The sequence below is a fragment of the Oncorhynchus mykiss genome, chromosome 8 (genome assembly GCF_013265735.2).
Source record: "Oncorhynchus mykiss isolate Arlee chromosome 8, USDA_OmykA_1.1, whole genome shotgun sequence".
Lineage (NCBI taxonomy): Eukaryota > Metazoa > Chordata > Actinopteri > Salmoniformes > Salmonidae > Oncorhynchus > Oncorhynchus mykiss.
The window spans coordinates 82,703,723-82,730,703 of NC_048572.1; the positions used below are offsets into that span (position 1 = coordinate 82,703,723).

Consider the following 26,981-nt stretch of genomic DNA (forward strand, 5'->3'; position numbering starts at 1 on the left):
AGGAGGTACCTAGATAAAAGGAAATAAGCCTTTGTTACAGGCTTTGTTTTTTTATTCATGTTTTGAGTTTGGAATTTAGCACGTAGGTCGCACCGATTGGTGTCACCTCGTCAGTCAGTGTGTTAAACCTGTGTTGGCCCAGGTGCTATTTAGGACGGGCTGGCCCAGTGCTCCAGTTGAGCGTGAGAGATGTTAAGGAGAGCTACACTTTGTCAGCTGTGGTGCGAGTTCAACCTTTTTACATTAGAAAGAAGCCTGTGTTTTGGTGTTTCTTCAGTTCTTTGTACTCCCTGTCCTAAATTGTGTTTTTTTCTTATAGTTTGTCATGGTGGGTGTCTTTAAGAACGACGATCTGATTATCTTTGTTGTGAGCGTCATTTTGAGTTTGTCTTGTGGGAACGTTACACCTTGGAGAAGTAAGCCTTATCCGAGCCAGAACAGTCCATAGGGACTGGAGTCCATCTCCTGTTTCTGTAGTGTGATTTACAAGTACACACCCTGGACAGGACACTAGTTCATCTCCTGTTTCTGTAGTGTGATTTACAAGTACACCCCCTGGACAGGACACTAGTTCATCTCCTGTTTCTGTAGTGGGATTTACAAGTACACCCCCTGGACAGGACACCAATCCATCTCCTGTTTCTGTAGTGTGAGCCAGTGTGATTTACAAGTACACCCCCCAGGATAGGAGGCTTGTACCCAGAGGGAGTAACTCACTGGGAACGGATGTCGGTTCAACATTTGAGTTGTCAAATAATGTGAAATCAACCAAAAATGTACCCCCTTTATTGGCTTTAGGTTTAAAGTTGGCTGAAAATGGTAAAGTCCCTTAGGTTTTCTATATTGATTCAACTTCATCACATTAAATGTTTTGGTTGAAATGACATGGAAACAATGCTGATTCAACCTGTTTTTGCCCAGTGGGAAGCTTTACTGCTAAGCAGACAGGCACTGTGGTCCACACACCTTTCGGGCTACCTTGCACTGGCCCACATCACAGTGAGGGACACCACAGGGTCAGCAGCATTGCCATCAACAGGTTACAGCACGTCCCGGACGACTTAACTGTTAGACCGTGCCATGTTGTCGAAGGGAACAGGGGTTGCGTTGAATAACAAAGATCATATTCCTTAGTTCTGAGTTACTATGGAAACAGAGAGACAAGTTCCATAAGCTCCAGGTGGAAGGATCCTTTTTTTATGTAAAAAAAAAAAAGCTGAGAAATCTGGACCTGCAAAATCTCAATGGACAGAAAAAATATACACCAGAAAGATTCCTTTAGGTTATGAGTTTGTTTATTTGAAACAAAACCCCATCTAAATATGTCATCATTCAAACTTAACAATACATACCATTATAAGTTTTGGGTACATTTTTTTTTAAAAACACAAAAAAAAAAATGATTGAATGGGAAATAGTTTGGAACAAGGCTATATTTAAGTGCAAAATAGTATATTAAACTAGGGAAATGTACAGTACATAGAGTTCTATGTGGAACATGGAATGTGATGAATAGATTTAAGACCAACTCATGGAATGTCTGTAGTGTGGGGCTATGGTCATAACGACAGAAGGCTGACTAAAACAATCATTCAAATATAGTAGCAGATAGACATGCAGATCATTTGGTATGAGGCTACTGTGCAATAGTTGTATTTGAAAGGGACGGTTTTCCCCGGACACAGATTAAGCTAAATACTGAACCAAAACGCTATTTTCTATATGGAGGTTCTCCATTGACCATTATTTATAGTCCAGGGTCCAGGGAAACCGGCCTAAAACGTTTTGGAGGGACAGTCACTAGACTTCCATTATTCATGAAAAGGTTTAGACATTACTACACACTTGATTTAGCTTATGTATAGGCAATAAGGTGTTCAATGTACAAGCTGCGTGCAAGTTGCAAAACAGGTTTGTACAATCCATTTTAAGACAACTCTCTTCACACGTAAGAGAACTATTAGTATTTATATGGTATAAAATATATAGTATAGTATCTGTCTGTAGTTTCGCATCGCAGTACAGCAAGACGGTTGTTGAGTGTCAATAAGATTATCTTCAAAATGGAATCTCCCTATAACACATGTTCTATTGTTTCTACTATGTTGTTGTTACCTCTAACCTGGGTGGTTCCAGCCCTGAATGCTGATTGGCTGACAGCCGTGGTAAATCACACTGTATGCCACGGGTATGACGAAACATTTGTTTTTACTGCTCTAATTATGTAGGTAACCAGTTTATAATAGCAATAAGGCACCTTGGGTGCTTGTGGTATATGGCCAATATACCACGGCTAAGGACTGTGTCCAGGCACTCCGCGTTGCATCATGCATAAGAACAGCCCTTAGACACGGTATACTGGCCGTATACCACACCCCCTTGGGCCTTATTGGTCAATCATAGTCAGCTGTTAATGATAAATATCCCTTTAAGTATGGGGCTAAAAAACTATAGAAAAATGATTGCAGGTGCAGAAAACCTTCCTGTATGCATGTATGTATCATCATCTTAACCAAATATACTGCAAAAAAATTAATCACAATCTTTACCATTTTTAACGTTATGAATTAATTTAGAAAATACTGGAATGGACAGTCTTTAAACACATATTTTGTGGATTAAATGTATTCATAGTAGGGAGGGACATTGTTGGTGCTCTCATTAGAAAGGGAAGATGGGGAAGGGGGATCATTTTCCCTAATCAAATGTCTGGGGGGGGGGGGTGTAGCATCTTGACTTAGGACCAGGGGCCAGAGTTTTCCCTCACCAGAAAAACTCTGGGCCCTTGTTCTGAATCTAATGACAGCTGGTATATAAGACCGGTGTCTGTACCAAACCAGGCTGGCCTCAGGGCATGACCAGGTCAGTGATACTAGAAGCCAGGCTGGCCTCAGGGCATGACCAGGTCAGTGATACTAGAAGCCAGGCTGGCCTCAGGGCATGACCAGGTCAGTGATACTAGAAGCCAGGCTGGCCTCAGGGCATGACCAGGTCAGTGATACTAGAAGCCAGGCTGGCCTCAGGGCATGACCAGGTCAGTGATACTAGAAGCCAGGCTGGCCTCAGGGCATGACCAGGTCAGTGATACTAGAAGCCAGGCTGGCCTCAGGGCATGACCACGTCAGTGATACTAGAAGCCAGGCTGGCTTCAGTGCATGACCAGGTCAGTGATACTAGAAGCCAGGCTGGCATCAGGGCATGGCCAGGTCAGTGAAACTAGAAGCCAGGCCAAACTCAGGGCATGACGAGGCTGTCCTTCTCCTTCTCTATCCCCCTGACCAGCTCCTCCACCCAGAGCACCTCCGACGCCACCTGCTCTGCCAGGACCTCGTAACGGTTCTCCAGACGGCCAAACTTCCTCTTGAGGGCGTTAGCAGCCAGCATGGTGGCGCGGGCATCCTCCTGACTCTGCCTGCGCTGGGCCTGGGTACGCTGCAGCTCCTGGCGGATGTGACCCAGGTCGCTGGCGATGCTCTGGTTCTCCTCCTTGTACCAGCCCTCCTTCTCCTCGTAGATAGACAGGAGAGCAGCCACGTCCTCCCGGCACGACCTGGATAAGTCAGGGAGATGTTAGAATGCATGGAACACGTATGTTGTATCCAATTAGAGCGGCTGTACATGCATTTTTTAAATAATCAACTTAAAATTACGAATCCATCCATCTATCGATTCATCCCTCCCTCTCACCTCTGGTTCTGTTCCAGGTCTCTCAGCCCCTCCTCAGCAGCAGCGATCTCCTCCAGCACCTGGGAGAAGCGTTCGAAGTTGACGTAGGTGTTGTTGGGGGGCATGGAGGAGTGGGACTTGATAGTGTACTCCTTTAGACGCGTGGTCTTCAGGCGCCTGCGCTCCGGCTTCTTCCCGCTCTCCTCCTGGCGCACGTTCCGCCTCTTGATCACCTGGGAGGAGAGGAGCGTTAATGGGTCAAAAAGCATCAGTAAAGCGGCAGTGAACCATCAGTAAGGCGGCAGTGAACCATCAGTAAAGTGGCAGTAAACCATCAGTAAACCATCATTAAAGCGGCAGTAAACCATCAGTAAAGCGGCAGTAAACCATCAGTAAAGCGGCAGTAAACCATCAGTAAACCATCAATAAAGCGGCAGTAAACCATCAGTAAAGCGGCAGTAAACCATCAGTAAAGTGGCAGTAAACCATCAGTAAAGCGGCAGTAAACCATCAGTAAAGCGGCAGTAAACCATCATTAAAGCGGCAGTAAACCATCAGTAAAGCGGCAGTAAACCATCAGTAAAGCGGCAGTAAACCATCAGTAAACCATCAGTAAACCATCAATAAAGCGGCAGTAAACCATCAGTAAAGCGGCAGTAAACCATCAGTAAAGTGGCAGTAAACCATCAGTAAAGCGGCAGTAAACCATCAGTAAAGCGGCAGTAAACCATCAGTAAAGCGGCAGTAAACCGGCAGTAAAGAGGCAGTAAACCGGCAGTAAACCATCAGTAAACCGGCAGTAAAGCGTCTGGAAACCATCAGTAAAGCGGCAGTAAACCATCAGTAAAGCGGCAGTAAACCATCAGTAAAGCGGCAGTAAACCATCAGTAAAGCGGCAGTAAACCATCAGTAAAGCGTCTGGAAACCATCAGTAAAGCGGCAGTAAACCATCAGTAAAGTGGCAGTAAACTATCAGTAAACCATCAGTAAAGCGGCAGTAAACCATCAGTAAAGTGGCAGTAAACCATCAGTAAAGCGGCAGTGAACCATCAATAAAGCGGCAGTAAACCATGAGTAAAGCGGCAGTAAACCATCAGTAAAGTGGCAGTAAACCATCAGTAAAGCGGCAGTAAACCATCAGTAAACCGGCAGTAAAGAGGCAGTAAACCGGCAGTAAACCATCAGTAAACCGGCAGTAAAGCGTCTGGAAACCATCAGTAAAGCGGCAGTAAACCATCAGTAAAGCGGCAGTAAACCGGCAGTAAACCATCAGTAAAGCGGCAGTAAACCATCAGTAAAGCGTCTGGAAACCATCAGTAAACCATCAGTAAAGTGGCAGTAAACTATCAGTAAACCATCAGTAAAGCGGCAGTAAACCATCAGTAAAGTGGCAGTAAACCATCAGTAAAGCGGCAGTGAACCATCAGTAAAGCGGCAGTAAACCATCAGCAAAGCGGCAGTAAACCATCAGCAAACCATCAGTAAGCGATCAGTAAAGCGGCAGTAAACCATCAGTAAACCATCAGTAAAGCGGCAGTGAACCATCAGTAAAGCGGCAGTAAACCATCAGTAAACCATCAGTAAAGCGGCAGTGAACCATCAGTAAAGCGGCAGTAAACCATCAGTAAAGCGGCAGTAAACCATCAGTAAAGCGGCAGTAAACCATCAGTAAAGCGGCAGTAAACCAGGTGCTAAAAGCCAACAGTTGCTTTATAAGTGAAAGAGGGCAAAGGGATAGTCCAACATTTGGGATCAGTAAGATGTAAAATCTGTGAGAGATGTCTACCTTGATCCAGGGATGCTGAAGGCTGTCATCGATGGTCATCCTCTTCCTGGAGAAATAAGAGATGAAAAATAAATCAATTATTACTTTCTGCTTTACTGTCATGCCTTTAGTAATTGCAATTATATCATTTCCACTGAAGACCAAAGTTCTCCAAGGCTATGGTGCTGATTCAGTAAACGTTCATCTTTTGCTAGAGTCCCTACAATGATATATTAACTAACAAGACAAACAAAAGCAAATAGTTACTGTCATGTCCCTGCGTGTGTTGTTCTAAGTATTCCCAGGCCCGTTCTATCCACAGTAAACCAGCCTTACTTGGGATCCTTGACCAGCAGGCGTCTGATGAAGTCCTTGGCCAGCTCACTGGTATTGCTGAAGTACTCCTCGTCAAAGTCATAGTTGACAGCAGAGATGTTGGTCAGAGTCTCCTGCTTGGTCTCCCCCAGGAACGGAGAGGCACCACTCAACCTGAGGAAGACAAGACAACATGTTGAGAACACTCAACCTAAGGTTAACCAAGTGGTATGGACAAAATATTAAATACAATCGCTTAATTTGCTATTTCATCATGTAAAATGATTGGATTGCTCAGAAATAACATTCACTTGTGTCGTTCTCCATTTTGTAAAACAGATACAGAATATGATCAAGAATGTCTGTAGATTTAGAAATAATCTAACAACATATTTGACACGGTTTATGTCGCTCAACTGACACCATTATAATGTGAGGCAGTACTTACAGAATGTACGTGATAACTCCAATACTCCTGGAGAAACAAGAGGACAACAAATTAGTGAGATTTACCTGAAGGGTAAAGAAACAGAGAAAAACAACAATAACAAAAAGTTCTCAAAATCAGAAAAAACATTTAAAATAATCTTAGTTTATTTTACCACATGTCAGCCTCCAGTCCGAGTGGTTCATAGTTGACTATCTCTGGAGCTGTAAAACAAGCAGGATTATTAGAACCCAGATGATCTTCAGGGAGATCTCAACACACAGACCTCCACTTATTAAAACCAATATGAAGGAATATTTTCCCCATTCCATAACATTAAGATCATTGTGGAATTATTATTTTTATTTTAAAGCTATACGGGCCACCCGAGTGGCGCAGCTGTCTGAGGCACTGCATCGCAGTGTTGCGGCGTCACTACAGACCTGGGGTTCAACCCCCGGCTGTGTCACAACCGGCCGTGACCGCATGTTCCATATGGCGGCGGACAATTGGCCCAGCGTTGTCCGGGTTAGGAGAAGGTTTGGTCGGGGGGGGTTCATCGTGCTCTAGCGACTCCTTGTGGCGTGTCGGGCCGGGCGCCTGCTAGCTGACTTCGGTCCTCAGTTGAGCGGCGTTTCCTCCGACACATTGGTGCGGCTGGCTTCCGGGTTAAGCCGGTGGATGTTAAGAAGCGCGGTTTGGCGGGTCATATTTCGGAGGACGCATGACTCAACCGTCACCTCTCCCGAGGCCGTTGAGGAGTTGCAGCGATGAGACAAGATCGAAATCACAAAATTTGGGCGAAAAAAGGGAGTTCAAATGTCCAAAAATAAAAATAAATAATATACTGTTTGAAGATACTGTATGTTTTAATAAGGAAAATGAATATGTAGGAGTGTCTCACACACATAACGAAATATATGTGGAACACTAAATTGCTAGTATTATTATTAATACATATTACAAACACATCTCTATGGTCTCACCAACAAACTCTGGCGTTCCAAAGATATTCTTAAACTCATTTCCAGCTTTGATCTGATGAGCGATGCCAAAGTCGATGAGTTTGATCCTGGGGTTGGAGACGTTCTTATCAAGCAGCATGATGTTCTCTGGCTACGGCACAAACAAACATTTCAGAATGCAGATAATAATACAATACAGATGTTTTTTTGTTTTTTTTTAAGACACCAAACTGTATATTTCTCAAATGATGGAAATCTTTTGGACGTTTTCACTGACGTGCCAATGACTCAAAACAGTCTATCAAGTTATACATTGAGTGAGGAGTCGGAGTGCTCCAATAGGAGTTTAAAGGAATACGTCAAGTCAAGATGGAACTTTAGTTTACAATGCCAGCCTGGCTTCTCCTTCCCCAGACTCCACCCTACCCACCTTCAGGTCAAAATGAGCGATGCGTTTGGAGTGTAGATAGTAGACCCCGTCCAGGATCTGTTTGAGGAACTGTGTGGCCTCCTCCTCTGTTAGAGACTCCTTCTCTGCCAGGAAGTCAAATAGTTCCCCTCCAGACACTCTGGACCACACCACAGAACGGGGTTAAAAAAAAAAAAACTCTATTTTATCAATATACTATTTGAGTACAGGTCTGGGCCTGTATTCAGAAAGAGTCTCAGACGAATGCTGCTTTAGGATCAGTTTAGCCTTTTAGATCATAGTGAATGCGATTACAAGGACGGGGAGGTGGCTGATCCTAGATCAGCCCCAAATATCAACTGGTGTAGCTCTACTCACAGCTCCAGGATGAGGATGACGTCCGTCTTGTTCTCAAAGATGTCGTGCAGCGTGATGATGTTGCTGTGCTGGATCTCTCTCAGAATGTTCACCTAGAATTTCATTTGATTTATTTCATTATTATTTTTTTTTTTTTTTTAAAAAGGCATATAAAGCTGGTCCTGCCAGTACATACAATGATTGAGGATAAAACGTAAAGCCCGAATTCTTATTTCCATTGTGGTTCTCTCACCTCCCTCTCGATCTCCTCGCGGCTTACGCCCCGGCGGCTGGACGACAGGCGACGCTTCTTGATTAACTTGGCGGCGTACTCCGAGCCAGAACTCTTGTCTTTACACTTCCGTACAATAGCGAATTGTCCACTAGGAGAGTTAATGAGGATGATGATGATCGATAGTATAATATAATATGTACATAAACACAGGAAACAAGAAAGAGTGACTGGGCCAAATTCAAATAGCCAATCTGGGGAAAATCCTGATTTAAAGCTATAAATCCTTGACTACAAATTGTATAGGCTAGTGTTCACTGGAAGCATTGCAACACACTGGTTGGCAGTTTCATTTTATGTAATTAGATAAAGACTCTATGCAAACATGTAAAGTGGGTGGCTATTTTTTTTTAAATTATAAACATTTACACCTAACATCAGAGGGTGCGGGCTAGGGCCATTCCCCCCAGAAATGTCCAGGAACTTGCAGGTGCCTTGGTGGAAGAGTTGGGTAACATCTCACAGCAAGAACTGGCAAATCTGGTGCAGTTCATGAGGAGATGCACTGCAGTACTTAATGTAGCTTGTGGCTACACCAGAAACTGACTGTTACTTTACATTTTGACCCCCCCCCCCCCCCCCCCTTGTTCAGGGACACATTATTCAATTTCTGTTAGTCACTTTTCTGTGGAACTTGTTGAACTTGTTGAATCTTATGTTCACACAAATATTTACACATTTTAAGTTTGCTGAAAACAAACGCAGTTGACAGTAAGAGGACGTTTCTTTTTTTGCAGAGTTCATAAATTCTGCATTCCTGAGGGTCTAGCCATTCCTAAAGTTAAGTCTACAGCGCTTCTCTATCTGCAAAGAACTGAATGTTCTGCTCTGCCATTTAATGTACCCTTTCTGAGCAAACTCAGTTCCCCCCCCCTCCCTCCCCCCTATCACACAGCAAGACCATACCTAGAGCCAGAGAGGAAATAAACAGCTAGACTACACCTAATACACAGCTAGACTACACCTAATACACAGCTAGACTACACCTAATACACAGCTAGACTACTCCTAATAAACAGCTAGACTACTCCTAATAAACAGCTAGACTACTCCTAATAAACAGCTAGACTACTCCTAATAAACAGCTAGACTACACCTAAAACAGCTAGACTACACCTAAAACAGCTAGACTACACCTAAAACAGCTAGACTACACCTAAAACACTAATAAACAGCTAGACTACACCTAATACACAGCTAGACTACACCTAAAACACTAATAAACAGCTAGACTACTCCTAATAAACAGCTAGACTACACCTAATAAACAGCTAGACTACACCTAATAAAGAGCTAAACTACACCTAAAACAGCTAATAAACAGCTAGACTACTCCTAATAAACAGCTAGACTACTCCTAATAAACAGCTAGACTACACCTAATACACAGCTAGACTACTCCTAATAAACAGCTAGACTACACCTAATAAACAGCTAGACTACACCTAATAAAGAGCTAAACTACACCTAAAAACGCTAATAAACAGCTAGACTACACCTAAAACAGCTAATAAACAGCTAGACTACACCTAAAACAGCTAATAAACAGCTAAACTACACCTAAAACAGCTAATAAACAGCTAGACTACTCCTAATAAACAGCTAGACTACACCTAATAAACAGCTAGACTACACCTAATAAAGAGCTAAACTACACCTAAAACAGCTAATAAACAGCTAAACTACACCTAAAACAGCTAATAAACAGCTAAACTACACCTAAAACAGCTAATAAACAGCTAGACTACACCTAATAAACAGCTAGACTACACCTAATAAAGAGCTAAACTACACCTAAAACAGCTAATAAACAGCTAGACTACACCTAATAAAGAGCTAGACTACACCTAATAAAGAGCTAAACTACACCTAAAACAGCTAATAAACAGCTAGACTACACCTAATAAACAGCTAGACTACACCTAATAAAGAGCTAAACTACACCTAAAACAGCTAATAAACAGCTAAACTACACCTAAAACAGCTAATAAACAGCTAAACTACACCTAAAACAGCTAATAAACAGCTAGACTACACCTAATAAACAGCTAGACTACACCTAATAAAGAGCTAAACTACACCTAAAACAGCTAATAAACAGCTAGACTACACCTAATAAAGAGCTAGACTACACCTAATAAAGAGCTAAACTACACCTAAAACAGCTAATAAACAGCTAGACTACACCTAAACCTAGAGGCATAAAGAGGAAATAAACGCATAGAAAGGCAATGATGTCATTCTTCTTCTGCAACACTGCAGAAAACAAAACTTCCATATAAAGGTAGGAAGTCAGGTTTATTGTGTCCCAAATGGCACCCTATATTCCTTTTATAGTGTACTACTTTAGCCCTATGGTCTCTAATCTAAAGTAGTGCGCTACGTCAACAGGTTGCCATTTGGAACAAATTCAGGTTTAATCCTGTAGAAGCAAATGACTCATTCTAGTGCTCCGGCTCTGTTTAGTTTATAAGGACTTGTTAAAAACACAGAGCAGGTTTGCATAACAGGACAGAGAGCTCTACACTGTTGAATACACAGTCCCACAAATACACTGGGAATTTGCCAACGGATGTTTTCATCCAGCTATGTGATTTCAAGTCAACTAAGTGGTATTTGGATTGTATCATTAGGAGAGCCCAACAATCAATATTTAAGATCTTTGTAGAAATATTGCTTCACTTTACATACAAGAGTTACTAAAGGTGGGGGCCTCCCGAGTGGCGCAGTGATCTAAGGTACTGCATCGCAGTGCTAGCTGTGCCACTAGAGATTCCGAGTCTCCCCTCATGGGGCGGTGCACAATTGGCCCAGCGTCGTCCAGGTTAAGGGAGGATTTGGCCGACAGGGATGTCTTTGTCCCATCACGCATTAGCGACTCCTGTGGCGACATGGTCATTGTAATGTTTGAGGACAGGCTCATTGTAATGGCTGGAACGTGGAACATGGAACGGTAGGCACACTTAATTGCATTGGCCCAGTGTGCCTCATGCTGGGTAGGAGTTTTCCTTAATCGTCCTAAAAGTACAAATTCTGCCCACTGACACATTGGGAGAGCTGAATCAAGTCTCCTTTGTATCCTCCTCCAGCAACACTGTACAGACAGACAGACAGGTCAGATCTTACCTCCCTAGCTCCTCTCCCATATCATAGAACGCCTCCACATCCTCTTGTCTGAAGCCAGCCATGGTCTGACTGGGTTGCTGCTGATAGAAGTTGTGTCTTGAATCACACTAAATTACAGAACAGGGAAACATGATTATTAGTACCTGCCAAGGAAATTGAGACCCATAACATGGCAACAATAGACTTATGTGATGCTGACATGAGCAAAACTAGATCAAATACATACTACACGTCATAGAGTGACAATAGGCATGCCACAGGCTGGATAATTTAGCCACAGGGGGGGGGGGGGGGGGGGGGGGTCAATACAATCAGTTTACACATACAGTAAATTGATGTAACTATTTGACCCTGAACAAATTCACCCCCAACCAATGATGTGCATAACCCCCCCCCCCCCTCCTCAAAAGTGGTCGTCCTTATTTGGCCAAAGTCAACACGGCAGAGTTGCTGGGTTTCTTCGACTCCACCCACACGTGTGATGAACATAGTGGAGTGGAGAAGGAAAACTTGGCTGGTAGGACTGAGAACTCCGCATACCGGTCTTACTTACGTCATCTTCTTCCATCAACTAGCTGATTAAAAGGGTCTCACTGCGGTTTTAACATTAGATAACCGTTTGCTACTCAGATTGAGAAACAATGGTTTCTTGTTATCCGAAAATACTATGGATTAACATTACACCGCAAATTGTTTTTATTTTTGTTGACAAGTAAAAACTTAACTTTAGCCATATGTAGCTAACTAGCTGCTAACTGGCTAGCTACCGTTTGGAGTCTGGAGAAGTGAGCTATTGGGATACGGCTAACTTTTTCCCTAGAAATAACAACAAACATTAAAACCCTAAACTCTTTCCGTGATAATGGGTCGTGGCAAAACCAAATTCTAAAGAAAATATAGCTACATTTTTGACAAAAGCTTGCTGGTAATGCTATATTAGATAGCTAACGTGCTAGCTAGCTACATGAACTAATTCACTAACGTTAACTAGCGAACAGGATTCGCTGGTCATTCGCTCATCAATTTTCATATAACGTCAGTTGACACCGGAGATGGTAGTTTATCGTTCCTTACTCTGTCTATACAAATTACAAGTCAGATACTTACATTATAACTGGCTACGGGTCCTGCATTCCTCTCCCGAGTCAAATTTCCGGTGGTAGAAGAAAATTACAGCACTTTGAGACAGGAGGATGGACCATATGGAATGACATCATACTGACTTCATCGTTGTGCGTGCACAAGTTTGAACCCGCAAAAGCTAATTATTACTATCTGAAAGAGCAATGAATTTAGATTTAAAAAAAAAAAGCTGAAATGTATCTGTCAAATAGCTTCAATGAATCCAAATTATTTCATCCATTTGGGCCGTATTATTGACGTTCAAAGACGATACAAAACACTGAAGACACATCATTAAAAGAAAATAGTAAATTTATTACATTTGTAATGTAAAACCATAATATGCCAGATCGTTCAAACCTGGCCTGACCTAGGGAAAACCATAGTAAAAAGTATTTTTTTAATGTTTACCATCACAGCAAAAATATGTTTTCACTTATCTAGTCAGAGAACCCCCCCCCAGAAAAAATGATTAACAGAACACATGCTCATCACACTACATCAACATTCAGGCTGGTGACAACAATTAAACTACAACAAAATAATTGTCCTGATTTTAGGGACTCAGAAAGATGTGTGGGGCTGATGGGAGTGAACATGAAGTGCACCTCGGGTAGAAGGGTCAGGGGAGAATAGTAAATAATATTTCCTTGATTCCTCACGTCCTCCTACCTTGTCACCTTTTCAAAGCATATTGGAGCAAACAATCTGAGGTTCCTCCCCTCGGATGTTCTTGTCCAAAGAAGGAAGCAAGGAGAGGACTTGAGAAATCAAGGAAATACAATTAAGATTCACCCCAGGAATTGGGCTACTGTGAGGAAATCAAGAGGAATACGGCTTGCGGACTATCCGTCCTGCTGTTGTATGAAGGGGTTGGGGATGGCCTCCATGCCGTCCTGAGGACAGATGAGCACCACTGAGGTCCCTCGACACACCACCAGGCCCAGCTGTCGCGTGTCCTCGGTCAGCTTGAACTGGTCGTCAGGGTCTGGAAATAACAAATCAAACCAAATTGTATTGGAGGAGGAAGTGGCATAACAGGTCAGAGGTAATTGATAGTATGTGAAACTCCACCATGAATGATCCAGCACAACCTTCTTTATACGACCTTGATTTTATTGTCAATTTTTTTAACTAAAGGGCAACATCACAGATATGTTTTCCATTGAATTGTGTGCATTTTCACTTTGTAGAAGTGATATGCGATCATACAAGCAAGTCTTAGTTTCTGCTACATACCTCGCAAGTACTCGATGGTGCTGTCCAATACCAGGTTCAACAGGGGGTCAAACCCCTTAAGGACTCCACTGGCTGACACAAATAAATAAGGATTATTATCTTGAATGGAGGCAAAGAGAAAAACAGTAAAGGAGATGGGGACTGTGGCCTGTCACGGAACAGCATTTTCAGACAGGCAGAAGGTGGCCATTGTTCTCTTTTGGAAGCCTCAAGTCCCACAGTATTTTTTTATTTCGTTCTTCAGGTTTTAACATAGTAATGAAATGGACTAAGTATTATCTTCACTGATTTACCCTCTCGTCCTCCCTGGAACTTGACACGGATTTGTTTATCGATGTACTTGGACAGGTCAAAGATGCTCTCCTTCTTTTTCTTCTCTCCTTCCTTGTTTCTGTCCTGAAAGGAAAATATTCAGTAGAATTTAGGATTGAACCCCATAGTCTAATCATACCATCAAGGACTGCAGCTCCTTTTAGTTGTATCCAACTTGTATACTGAAAATGTAGATGTGTTTATTTGACACAAATAATTATTATTTCAATAGGAGTACTTGACGTGGGAAAAACTGACAGGGCTGGAGATCAGATCCATTTTAATTGAGCCAAATCATGCTACATTTTTTTAACCCTTTACACTCATGAGAATTAGCCTATATGGATAGCACTAAATTGAAATGTTTTTTTTATATACATAATATTAAAAACGTATGCATAAGCATGAGTAGCAATTAAAAGGGAACAGTTGAGATTATGGAGAGAAAAAAATTGACCAAGGCAAGGACACAACAGTTGACCTGAAAATACTGAATCCAAACATTACACTGTTGACTTTAATGTAGATTTTACAATTACTGTACTTTTTACCACATTTGTTGATAACAAAATCTGAAAATACATTCAGTAACATAAGAATATTCCTGGAAATGTTGGGGTATTTGAGTGTTTTGAGTGAGAGGACTAACTGATGTTTCCAAGTGGTCACCCATCTCTCCAAAGTAATGGCAATGCATTTTTATGACTCAAAGAAGAGTCTTCCGGAAAAAAGCACCTTTTAATAGATGCTCTCCGAGCTGTGCCGTTGAGAAAACTAGAGAAAGCACACTTGTAGTCGTTTCGTTTGGAATACAGCCCTGCATACCCGCCATCACACAATTACCGTTGTTTACGCAATCCAAAAACGGCCCATTATAAATCTCAATCTGGATCAGGTGGGCATCATTTGAAAGCTTGTTCTATTGCCAACATGAGTTATAAAATATGATCTTACAGATACCGACCCGAATTTTGGTGCACATAGAAAGGAGTCATGAGCGCATTCAGGTGTGTGTTCAGCCGCAAATTCTCTTCACAATAGACAAATCATTCTGTTCAGAACAACCCAGGGTATGATGTCATCCAACTGTACATCAGAGTGATTATAAACATTGACACTGTATGTGACATGAGTTTTATGATATGGAAATGTGAATTGCATTTGGAATCACAGGTGTTTGGCTTACTTGTACGACATCAAAGTGGAATTTATTATAGTCCTCAACATCTCATCTTTCAAAATACATAAGAGTCCTCTCAATTTACAGCATTTACCTCCCTCAGACAAAAACATTTGCAAAAGTTGCCCAATTAGCCAGAGTGACGGGGGCAACTTCTTGTAGTGTGAAGAGCTCATGTTCAGAGCGGCTGTCAGTAAAAACCCGCTCTGATGTGATTTATAGCATGTTACTGTAAAGCACGGTGTCAATCCATGGAGGGCCAAAAGTCTGTGGGGTTTCACTCCTCCCTTTTACGTGACTGATGAATTAAGGTCACTAATTAGTAAGGAACTCATCCCACCTGGTTGTCTAGGGCTTAATTGAAAGGAAAAACCCTAAACCTGCAGATACTGGGCCCTCCGTGGAATGAGTTTGACACCCCTGTGTTCCAATTTATGCGCTTATAAGTGCCCAAATCGGCCATGTTCAACTTTGAATCGACAGTATAGGCCAGGCAAATTCAAATCTGATCCTTGAAGCCAGTTCCACTGCTGATTGTCATTGTTCCCCTCTAATCAAGGACTGATTTAGACCTGGGACACCAGGTGGGTGCAATTATCAGGTAGAAAATAAAACCCAGAGTGTATTATTATTATTAAACCAAATCTGTTGCAAAACTGTTGAAAATCTGGAACGTCTTGGAACGGATGGAGTCTGAACATCACAAGAAGCAGTCTTATTTAGTTTTTTTTGTGTGTGTTTTTAAGACTCGAGATACTGGAGTGGAATGATTCCTGTATAGATTTTTGAACCAATCAATGGGGGTTATTTCTAGGGTGGAAAAAGTGGCGCAAGAAGTATGATAACTGAAGACAGATGGAGTGGTTGCTGCAAGTCGACAGAGTGGCAGGGAAGAAAAAAAGGATAGTAGAGCCCCTCATGACCCAGTGACTGTTTCACATCAGAGGGATTGTGAAATGTTACATGTTAAAAGGTGGACTTTGTATAATTTATTGCAATGGTCATAAACTGTATAGCACAAGCGGAGAAAATTGTCATCATTGAATGCAGCTAAATGTTTCTTGGGTCTTCGTAATGTCACAGCTGATGCCTTGCAAGAAATCCTGTCGCTGAATGTTCCCACCCTCTGAGGCCCCTGAGCAGGGATGTATTTTGGAATGGACTGTGATTTAAGTGGGATGGGGTTTGTTTAATGTCTTTTCGTTTTCCCCCTTTCCTGTAATGATGCATTCTCGTTAAAATACCTCCTCCAGCTGGTGGCGGTAATGCACCGTTAACATTGGATGCCAAAGGCCGTTAAACCCAATAGAAGAAGCAGATTAAGGGAAGACGAGGATTGAAGTGAACCCAGTTTCTAGAATGTAGTTTAAAGATTATGGGGAGGGAAACTGGGGTACGAACATGGCATGATATTTAGCACGCTGATGTTGACAACATACAGTAGAGTCTGCCCTTAACGCTAGCAAATTTCTCAACCCACTCCATCTCGTTAACAGTGGTCAGAATACTGTAGTTCAATTGAAATACCGCTTTCAAATTTTTAGAACTAGAAAACAAATGGTGAGTAAATTAGGTTTTAAATTCAGTTATTTAAGATATCGACTCAGCGCCATTTTTTTGCGGCTACCTGTTAGTCTCCTGAGTTGGCCACTAAAATGAACTGCGTGTTCATTTAGCACCATTTTATGAATATTAGATTAGGAACGTTGCACACCCTTGGATGAACGCGGTATGCAACATCCTGAATTGGCTGAAAATACTTAAACGGTCGTGGAAATTGTGTTAAAGTACGCATTTCTTCTTGCAATTAAAAAGGAGGTAAATGCCTTTGCAGCCTGAATGGATGATGCTTTATGTACGAGCAGGTCCACGGCGGACACGAGTTTATTACCGGGAATGCTGATCTAGCGCCCATGCACTATGTAGTCTAACGTAATGTTGCAGGTTTTGCAGAATATTGTCATCCGCAACGATCGTCCCAATCGGGTATTGGCTCTTTTTTCTCAAGCGACATTGTCATTTTTCTGTCTTTGTTTGACATTCCTTTTCTTTTTCGGTTTCATTAACATGATGCTGTCTGAAAAGCACGCTCGCAAATGTCCCTACTCTGCTCTCTTGCATTTGCTAGATAACACTACTGTAGCTAGATTGAGGCACGCAATTGCTAATAGAAAATATAAATAACGCCGTTTTAGATACGTTCATGGAAGATATGATCGACTCACCGCCATTTTGAAACTGTTCCAGCCACGCCTCTCGAACTCCAACCTTTTTCTTCTACTTTGTTGGTATTATTGCGGTCCTCAAACACATTTATAAGTGCATGCCGCCACCTAGTGTATTGGCTGTGTATCAGCCTACTATTAAGTAGTATGAATGAATTACACTTTGAAAAATTTGCCCTACCATCTAACCCTGCACCCATTAAAACCTCACCACTATTCCACTACTTTGGCCCCATCTGAACCTACTCCAGGCCAGCAGCCTGGGAGGACAGGACACTATTGTTAAAAGCATCTTGTAACTCATCTGCTGTACAATTTTGTACACCCAAGTACTTCTCCGCTGTTGCCACCACATCCGTCCTCTTTGATTTAAATTCCATTCCCGCAGTACATGTACGGCAGAATACCAACCTTCCCGAAGCACATCTATCTATCACTCTTTATTGGCCTCGGCCTACTCACAGGGATCCTCTTGGGATCCCTCACCCTGGACCCATCTTCTTCTACTCCTCTCTTCACTGCCTCCACATACGTCACTTTCTGCACTATTAACTGATCCTGGCAACCTCAACCTGCCTTTCTCTCACTGTACACCTCCGATCTCCAGCATCATGGGTACCCTTAAAGTTTACACGCACAACTTTTCCCACAGACACTACACATTCCTTTGTCTCATGTCCTCTTGCACACTTCTCACATCTAGGAAGCTCCCTTCTGTACACTGCTGCACGTGACCGTAAGCTTGATACCTAAAACACTGTAATGGACTCAGGACAGAAGTTCTCACGGGATAACTAACGCATCCTGACTTGACTTTATCTGACTCTGCATTTATTTTTGTATATATTTTTTAAAACTCTGTAGTACAGACGGTGTCGTCTGTTTCATCACACTCTCCACCGAGTCTGCCACACCAAACGATGTGCGTCACAGACACCGGGATTCTTCAACTTCAGTTGATCCTCCTCAACACTTAATGCCACCCCAGTTATCACTCTGTGCTCTGGAGAGGAAAGCAAGTCACAGTTCTTGTCCCCAGTGGTGTGGGGCTCACGCTCCCTCTGGACAGCAGAAACGCAAAAAAAATAATAGTACACGATTCCACATTCCGCAACCTCTTCTCCACCCAACCTGACACCACATATGGATCTGCCATCTCACTCCCACTGGACCCGAATCATCTTTGTCATCATCAGGACTAGGCTCAAACACGGCGGTCTTCACCGCACTTGCCACCGCAGTTAATTCATCCTCACTCTTGTCATGTTTAATTTCCTTCTGTAGCTCTTCCAAAAGTCTCTGCTCCACCACTCCATATTCATTCAAAACATGTCCCACTTCTCTTTTTTTCCCCATGTCTGCCATCTTCTCTTTCATCAGATCTTCCAGAAGGCTTGTGCGTTCCATATGTACTTATATGTAACCAGTGGCGATTTTAGCCTGTAAATCTTGAAGTGGGATGCATGCCAGTAAAACCACAACACTAAACAATACATGAATTGCACTATAACGGTGACAAACGGTGCCCACAAACTATTACGGCCTACATAAAGCTGTCCCAACATTTTACCACTGCTACTCCTGGCTATCAGCGGAGCCTTGTCTGGCAGCGAAACAGTTCATTCATCCTCATTTACTGCCCTTTAAAAACAAAGCTGATATGTCTGACTTGCTGAAACAAATGTGGTTTCTAATGACAATTGAGATGTATAAACTATGGAATAAGGGGACGAGCGGATAAGAGGTATTCTGTAATCTTTCAAATAAGACCTTCATGAGCGAGCTATATAATTATTTGTTTAACACTTTTTAAATGTACAGCGACAGAATTCAGAACATGGGCATTCTTGCTGTGTTCTCCCTGTACACCAAGTCAGAACAGTAGGATAAATAAAGGGGGCATATAAACAGACAAAAAAGCTCTTACAATATTCGACGATTACATTTCTCTAAAACAGGTTATATGCTACATGTGCATCACCAAGTCAGTACAGTAGGTGAAATTACGCGGGGTAAATAGACCAAATTATTAGAGTGAGGCACATGGGCTACTAACATCTTACTACACATCATACACTTAGTATTACTTTCTTAGCTACAGTATACACATCTCCCTGGCATATTACATAATTTATGCAGCAGCAAACAATACATTTTTGGACTCACCTTGTTATGCTGTGCTCACTTGAACAGGAAGCTGGCGCGGCGGTCCTTCGTTGGCAAAGTCTGGCATTCTATGGATTTATGGTGCTTTCAAAACAACTGGAGGCCAGATTTACAATTCTGAGTTGGATGTTCAAAACTTATTTTCCCAGTCGGAGCTTATTTATTCCCAACTTTCCAGTTGTCTGGAACTCACTGATGTCAAGTTCTTGCAGTTCTGCACAAATCATGCTACATTGACAGCATGGCCAATGTTGAATGTTTATAATTTTAAACTTGGAAAAGTTATTCCCCTTAATCCCAGATTTGGGACCACACAGCCATAATTTATTTTCATTATTTATCTTCATATGACAAGGATTAAAAAGGATTTGCCAGTAGATTGTCGACTTGATTCATGATGATGACTGCTAGCGAAGCTAAGCTAAGAATGAAGTTGACATGATCAGTCCAATCAAAGCTACTGTACATTTTATCTGTGGCCAATGACCTTGAGCCTAATTGGATGAGCACTTCTAATGTAACTCTATGGCAGCACCCAAAGGGCTCGAATTTTTGAGGTCTCCTCTTAGACTTTGTGGTGAAGTAGTGTCCCCAAGAGTGACAGAACACTGAGCCAATCACGGCGTAACGCTCCGTATTTTCTGCTGGCTTGCCCCACCACCACAGAAAGCACTGAACTAGGCTGAAACACCTACATTTTGGAGCTTCCTTATTCAAGAAAACACAAAAAAGAGACCATGTTTGTATGTGGCTTTATTACCTCAATGAGATATATATATATTTTTTACATTGTTTGCAAACTAATATGTGACATGTATTAATGCCAAAATAACATGCAAAACAGGCAAGCACCAACAAATACATATATTTGAATTTTTTTGCTAAAAATGTGGGGCTCAAAATGGCGGATCTCAACTGTATGTAACACTTTTCTCTTCGTTTTCCTGTCCACCATCTTACCCTCATGGCCACACCAGTGCTATTATTTCACACACACGCACAGTTTATGGCCTTGAAGGAACCTTTTCCAGAGGTACTTGCCCTTTTCTCCTCAACTACAACCTTTGACTGCTGAAAAGCCCAAAATAATAATTTATTTTCAACTGTTTCAGGCTAGCATAATATACATTAAATCAAATTTAGCTCACAATATAGCCTCTTTTTTAGCAGTTACATATATTGTAAATCGAGGGCGCGCCTAAAACTAAGTTTGCGACAACACTAGATAGCTAGCTAGCTCAAAAACTAGCTTGTCGAACGTACATGGAAACTTCTACGACCAGAACCAAAAGGAAAGAAATGGAGAGATCGTCAGATGGACAATTAACCACAAAAGATGGTGTGATTTTGGGTACTCCTCTTCAGAATGTAACTGTGGGGGGAAATACTGCAATGGGTGATGACAATGTGGTGAGCACGGACAACAATGCTCACAACTTGAGCCCCTCCAGTCCCCAGCTCACCTTACGACCCCGGCACTCCAGTCAAGCCCCAGGGGGAAAAGATGAGAGGCCAAAAGGGTCTGTCACTTCTTGAGATGCAAAACGATATGGTAATGCTTTTGACAGCAAAGATGGATGAAAGGGTAAATGGCTTGGAGGTCATGGTTAGGGAGAATACGATGAAAATTGAGGCCATTAAAAAATCTGTTGACTTTAATCATTGGAGAAGTGAAAACCCTCAAAAGTGACATGAAGAAAGTGGAAGTTATCTGCCAGGAATATGAAAAGAGGTGGCTGAACTCGAGCAAAAGGTGAATGAGGCGGAGAGATACCAGCTCAGGTGGAACTTGAGGCTCCATGGAATTTCAGAGCAGGCGGGTGAGGACATCAAATGCAGAGCTGTTGACATCTGTGGAGCTGTCATTCCCGAATCATAAGCCAAACTTCAAGAAACTGTAGACATTGTCCATCGTTTGGAAAGAGTCAATGATCAAGACAAGAGACCAAGGACAACCATCAACCGGTTCACCAACAGATCTACACGGGATCTTCTCTGGAGGCGAGCGAAGAATTGTGAATTCCTCATCAAGCAAAAAATTTAGTTTCACTGAGGATCTGACCTCAGCAGACAAAGTGACAAGAGAGAAACCCTGGCCGATGGTGGCTGCAGCTAGAAAGGCAAGAGTATTCATCGTTGGGAACGAAATGCGGCCAAATCAGAACATTTGAGTGAGAGCCAGAGTCTAATTCAGACAGAACTGTCAGGCCAAAAAAACTCATTTCCAGGTGAAAAGCAGCCTTTTATTATAAAATATTTACACAAACACTTGAATGAGAAAAGGCTGACCTGAGAACTGTTAAACTAAACACTAACTATAGGTGAATAACTGCTTATTGTAAAGTCTACACAATGTCTCCCCCTTGTGGGAGTAAGAATACTTTAACTTTATGACCAATATATATATACATTTTTGTTAGAGGTTAATAATGGGATGGAAATCCTTTTGAGTTACATATCCTTAGGAAAAGTTTATATTAGCATAACAAGGTTGTTGTTGAAGTTTGTCTTTATTTTCTTTGTTCAATTAATGTTAGTGGTATTCGTAATTTACTCAGGCGTAAGGCTATTTTCCTGTATTGCAAACTTTCATAAACAAGTACTTCTACCTTGGAACCTCATGTACAAACACAATTTTTACCCTCATAGGTATACAATCTGGAATAATAACGACATAAAATACAAAAACATCTTTATTGTTCCAGAACTGGTTTGACAACAACATCATTTGAGTTAAACAATTGTTGAATAATGATGGACAACTATATGATTATCCAGAATTTATGAGACCAACACAATGTTACATTCACTCCTGAGGAGTATCAAATTGTTTTTAGAGCTATAACAATACTCCAAGTGCAACTGTTGAGGATTTTGTAGCCTCAATACAACTAGAAGGAATTGACATTTTAAACTATAAATGTAATAACATGTATATAAGGAAACTATGTCAATATGTTACTATTCCCTCTGCTAAAATGTACTGTAATGCAGCCCTAGGACAAGTGAACTGGAACAAGGTTTTGTTGTTATCTGGTAAATATTGTATATCTAATAAGGTGAAAGAAGTATCATTCAAACTCATTCATAGAATCGACCCTGTAAAGACATTTATTATACACAGATTTAAAATAGCTATTGATAACAAATGTATATTTTGTGGTTGTGACCCAGAAACTCTTGACCATTTATTTTGGGACTGTTCTTGTCAGAAGATTTTGGAGTGAGTTAGAAGATTTTATTTTAAAAGAAACAAGTATTAATGTTAATTTGAAAGACTCTGATATTATGTTTTATTGTGATCTAAATGATATGGACTCTGATTTAACTTTCATTGTTTATTTGTTTATCTTTCATGGAAGATTCTTTGTCCACAAAATGAAGTGGGCAGAGAACAAACCAATTTTCACATGATTTAAGATAGAATTTAAATATTATTTTGAAATGATCAGTAAATGTAAAAACTAAAAAGCAATAAGCACCATAAAAGTGTTTAACAAATTGAAAATGAATCTTGATACATAATACCCTGTCTGTTAGGTTTATGTACTCTTGTTTGTATATTTCTGTTTTTTTGTATTTGTTGTGTTAATAATAAATAAAGAAAAAATATAGTAAATCACAAGTTTAGCTAGCAAGGCAACTTAGTGGCTCGCAGGCGTGCTTGCGGGCATTATGAGCTAGCAAGGCAACTTAGTGGCTCGCAGACGTGCTTGCGGGCATTATGAGCTAGCAAGGCAACTTAGTGGCTCGCAGGCGTGCTTGCGGGCATTATGAGCTAGCAAGGCAACTTAGTGGCTCGCAGGCGTGCTTGCGGGCATTATGAGCTATGTGAGCTGGGCAATTAGCTTTCAGAATGCGATTGTGGTCACTGCTCAATAACTGGTAAACGGAGAGGTGTTTTCCAAAGTTGACATTGGCATTATCTGCTGCATAGGGCTGTGATGTGTCTAATATCCAGTTCATGCTTTTCCAGACAGTTCATCAGAGCTTGATGAGTGCCATTTGCAGTTTCATCATTGTCTTCATAAAAGTCAAGTAACTTGCACTCTCCATCAGAGAAATATCTCGCGCACAATGGAAACATTTTTCTATTTCCCTTGTTTGAGGCATCCCTGGCAACTGAGAAATACACGGTCGCACCTTCGGTCGGGGACAGATCATCCAAAATATCCCGCACTGTATTTGGTCCAAAAACATTCATTGTAATCATCTCCGCTTTCGTTCTTCCCAAGTGCATCTTCTTCACAACATTTGAGTCATGAAACAAAGCACCTTTGAGCTTAACAAGACAGTCGGTGCTGTTGTAGCTGAGTCCGTGTTTAACCGTCTGGTACACATACGAGGCTTCACTTTCCGCGATGTTGTTATTTTCCACAGTAGACGTTACGAAGAATGCACTGATATTATTGGCACCTTTAGCTTGCGTGGCCTTGTGCATTTCTGTGGATGCATGCTGAGTTAGGTCATTCTCCCCTCCATTGCCTATTGAGAATTCCCGACCGCATAAAGTACAGAAAGCTTTCGTCGAGTCACCACTGACGGGCTTAACCCACTTCTATTTTTTGCTTCCCATTGTTTGTTGTAGCTGCACAGTCTTTTCTCTTTTTTTGCATGTTTATCCATATTTACTTGATATGCCAAACCGACCGAACAACAGAAATGACTTTGGTAGGAATTTGGCGCGTTTACGCTACACTGTGATTGGATGAATATTCCGGACAAGGGAGGTCCCGTATGGGACAAACCAATTTAGTCCAATATAAGGGACATCCTGGCAAATACGGGACAGTTGGCAACCCTAAGCGTTGGTCCAGTAACCGAAAAGTCGCTGGTTCAAATCCCCAAGCGGCTTTTTCACCTAGTCTGATGTGCCCATGAGCAAGGCACTAATTGCTTCATGGTCGTGGTCAATAATGGCTAATCCCTGGCTCTGACTCCACTCTCCAAGTGAGTCTCAGGGGGAGTGGGATATACAAAAAATATATATTTCCAATTCACACATGTACATGAGTGAAATAGGACAAATGTAAGCACCCGCCTAATTATGTTATCTAGTATGCTGACCCCTAAATTATAGAAGCTGACAGAAAACCTCTGGAATTTATTGATATGTTTGATTGACATCATGTAAACCAATCATAATTCGTGTACTTCAGTGCTGGTTAAAAAATAAACCAATGGCAAATGCACTGTAGAATGTGGGCGAGAGCTGTGAAAACAGCTGGTGACCGCACGGTGAGAGCAGAGCAGTGCGGTTGATGGGAAGACAACAAGCAAGCATCATGAAGGCTTTGCTAAACCTGGTTTGGGCATATTTTCTCTTAAAACAGGTGAGATGGTCGCATGTCTATTTACCCCAAAAATAATGTGGCATTCATCTGTAAAACAAGTCGCATGTGTCCGATCCAACGTTTAACAGTACTTGTTGTATTTTGTTGTCGAGATAATTAACAGTTAGCCTGCATGCTACATGACTGTTAGCTTGCGGAGAACACAACCTATTAGGGCGCTGAGAATAGTCGTAGCTATAGGGCCCATCTGCAAGTAATATCCTCTGTACATCATTCTGTAACATGGCTTTGGTCATTTTTGATGTATCAATGTGGTTTAAGATGAATATCGTGCTCCCTGGTATTGTCAATTTTGGAAATGTCTAGTTAAAGCTTGTGCATCAGTGTAAAGCTGACTAGCTGGTGGAAAGATGTAGTACTGCACACTCTCATAGAGTCAGTTGACCAGTCTATTAAATATCTCAAGTTATTCTGGCCACTGTTGCATCTCTGTCTATTGCTCTCACCCCTCTTCGAGGCACGTAGGCTTTTATCTATTATACACGTTATAATTCTCTCTTGCCAGGTTGTGGGGGAATATGGGATGGCCCATTTCAGTGACAAGGGTCAAGGCAAAGGAAAGGATTACTGCATCTTCTTCAACTCCCAGTGGGCTCGTCTACCTCGGGACCTCAACAAAGCAGTAAGTGGAGTAAACGGCTGTCATTGTCACTTCTTGAGAGATGTCTAACAAAGGTGTGTGTGTGTGTGTGTGTGTGTGTGTGTGTGTCTGTGCTCTCTGCCCTGACAAGTTTATCAGAATGCTGGTGTGTGGTGTGTGTGCACGATGAAACCCATTATTAACCAATAGTCCTTTATGCCTCCACTAGTCTCGTCTGGAGACCTATGACCTGACACCGTCAGTCCTGTGTTTCCCATCAGACGTCCCCGATGGTGGCTTCCCCAATCGTATCCCCATGGTGATGCGGGGGAACTGCACCTTCTATGAGAAGGTCCGCCTGGCTCAGCTCAATGGAGCTAAAGGCCTGCTCATCGTCAGCAAAGACAGACTGGTAAGAGTCAACCCATATAATTCATATCAAAGACAACTTGACTCTTACCATCCTATGTCCTATCATATTAGCCTGGTGGTCCCAGACCTGTCTATGTACTTTAGCCATCTCCTGTTCCCTCTTATCTTCACTAGTGCTGTTGTAAAAGCCTCAGAAGGAAAGAAGCCGACTAAGAGCATTGGAACACACCTGTCGTAAACAGGTTATATACACTGAGTGTAGAAAACATTAAGGACACCTGCTCTTTCCATGACATAGACTGACCAGGTGAATCCAGATGAAGGCTATGATCCCTTATTGATGTTACTTGTTAAATCCACTTCAACCAGCTTAGAAGAAAGGGAGGAGACGGGTTAAAGAAGGATTTTTAAGCCTTGAGACAATTGAGACATGGATTATGTATGTGTGCCATTCAGAGGGTGAATAGGCAAGACAAAATATTTAAGTGTCCTTTGAACGTCATATGGTAGTAGCTGCCAGGCGCACCAGTTTGTGTCAAGAACGCTCAACAGTTTCCTGTGTGTGTCATGAATGGTCCACCACCCAAAGGACATCCAGCCAACTTGAGACAACAATGGGAAGCATTGGAGTCAACATGGGCCAGCATCCCTGTGGAACGCTTTCGACACCTTGTAGAGTCCACGCTCCAACGAATTGAGGCTGTTCTGGGCACAGGAGGTTGGTGGCACCAAAATTGGGGAGGATGGGCTCGTGGTGATGGCTGGAGCAGAATGAGTGAAATGGTTCCCTCAGCAATGGTTCCCTCAGCAATGGTTCCCTCAGCAGCCTCCACTGGTTCTGAGGGAAAACTCAATATTAGGAAGGTGTTCCTAATGTTTGGTATACACAGTGTAGGTCATCGTGTGTAGGATCTTAATTTGAGCCAGTTTGCTACAACAGGAAAATAATCCTGCAGCAACAGGAAATGTGAATTATTATGTGGATTATCATTTATGGACATTTTTGTAGGTATTAATAAATGTTTAATAAAGGAAAATCAAGTCTGAAACTTCAGAAGTGTTTTTAAAACTCAAATATTTTACATTTCCTGCATTGTAGGATAGTTCTC

The 26,981-nt window shown here is 41.9% G+C and overlaps 3 protein-coding genes across 4 annotated transcripts in view; 1 reads left to right on the top strand and 2 right to left on the bottom strand.

Annotated features, from left to right (window-relative positions):
• Positions 1 to 1,880: 1,880 nt before the first annotated feature.
• LOC110530779 (death-associated protein kinase 3) lies at positions 1,881 to 12,563 on the bottom strand. The gene is made up of 12 exons (XM_021614041.2): positions 12,430 to 12,563; positions 11,323 to 11,429; positions 8,158 to 8,287; positions 7,926 to 8,017; positions 7,569 to 7,707; positions 7,160 to 7,289; positions 6,349 to 6,397; positions 6,195 to 6,221; positions 5,768 to 5,920; positions 5,453 to 5,498; positions 3,688 to 3,899; positions 1,881 to 3,550 (listed from the first exon to the last, which is right to left on the bottom strand). The coding sequence occupies exons 2-12, from the start codon at positions 11,382 to 11,384 to the stop codon at positions 3,235 to 3,237; spliced, it is 1,356 nt and encodes a 451-aa protein (XP_021469716.2). The 5' UTR covers positions 11,385 to 11,429; positions 12,430 to 12,563; the 3' UTR covers positions 1,881 to 3,234.
• Positions 12,564 to 12,738: 175 nt separating this feature from the next.
• lsm7 (LSM7 homolog, U6 small nuclear RNA and mRNA degradation associated) lies at positions 12,739 to 17,531 on the bottom strand. The gene is made up of 4 exons (XM_021614042.2): positions 17,401 to 17,531; positions 13,977 to 14,079; positions 13,684 to 13,755; positions 12,739 to 13,432 (listed from the first exon to the last, which is right to left on the bottom strand). The coding sequence occupies exons 1-4, from the start codon at positions 17,404 to 17,406 to the stop codon at positions 13,290 to 13,292; spliced, it is 324 nt and encodes a 107-aa protein (XP_021469717.1). The 5' UTR covers positions 17,407 to 17,531; the 3' UTR covers positions 12,739 to 13,289.
• A 7,228-nt stretch (positions 17,532 to 24,759) lies between these two features.
• LOC110530781 (signal peptide peptidase-like 2B) overlaps positions 24,760 to 26,981 on the top strand; it is a 29,524-nt gene continuing 27,302 nt past the window's right edge. For both annotated transcript variants that reach the window (XR_005052974.1, XM_036986531.1), the window contains exons 1-3: positions 24,760 to 24,899; positions 25,426 to 25,542; positions 25,730 to 25,912. Coding sequence is in view for 1 of the 2 variants with exons in the window: in XM_036986531.1 (XP_036842426.1) it covers positions 24,828 to 24,899; positions 25,426 to 25,542; positions 25,730 to 25,912 (372 nt within the window). In the remaining variant the exon portion in view is untranslated. The remainder of the gene's footprint in view (positions 24,900 to 25,425; positions 25,543 to 25,729; positions 25,913 to 26,981) is intronic.

What these genes read in the sequence shown, in the direction of transcription:
- LOC110530779 (XM_021614041.2), bottom strand. Translation starts at nt 11,384, where the DNA reads ATGGCTGGCTTCAGACAAGAGGATGTGGAGGCGTTCTATGATATGGGA. An exon ending in TGGAACGCCAGAGTTTGTTG is followed by an intron (nt 6,398 to 7,159) that starts GTGAGACCATAG and finishes CTTGTTTTACAG; the next exon opens with CTCCAGAGATAGTCAACTAT. An exon ending in GACCTGGAACAGAACCAGAG is followed by an intron (nt 3,551 to 3,687) that starts GTGAGAGGGAGG and finishes TGACTTATCCAG; the next exon opens with GTCGTGCCGGGAGGACGTGG.
- lsm7 (XM_021614042.2), bottom strand. An exon ending in GTTCCAGGGAGGACGAGAGG is followed by an intron (nt 13,756 to 13,976) that starts GTAAATCAGTGA and finishes TATTTGTGTCAG; the next exon opens with CCAGTGGAGTCCTTAAGGGG. An exon ending in CACCATCGAGTACTTGCGAG is followed by an intron (nt 13,433 to 13,683) that starts GTATGTAGCAGA and finishes TGTTATTTCCAG; the next exon opens with ACCCTGACGACCAGTTCAAG.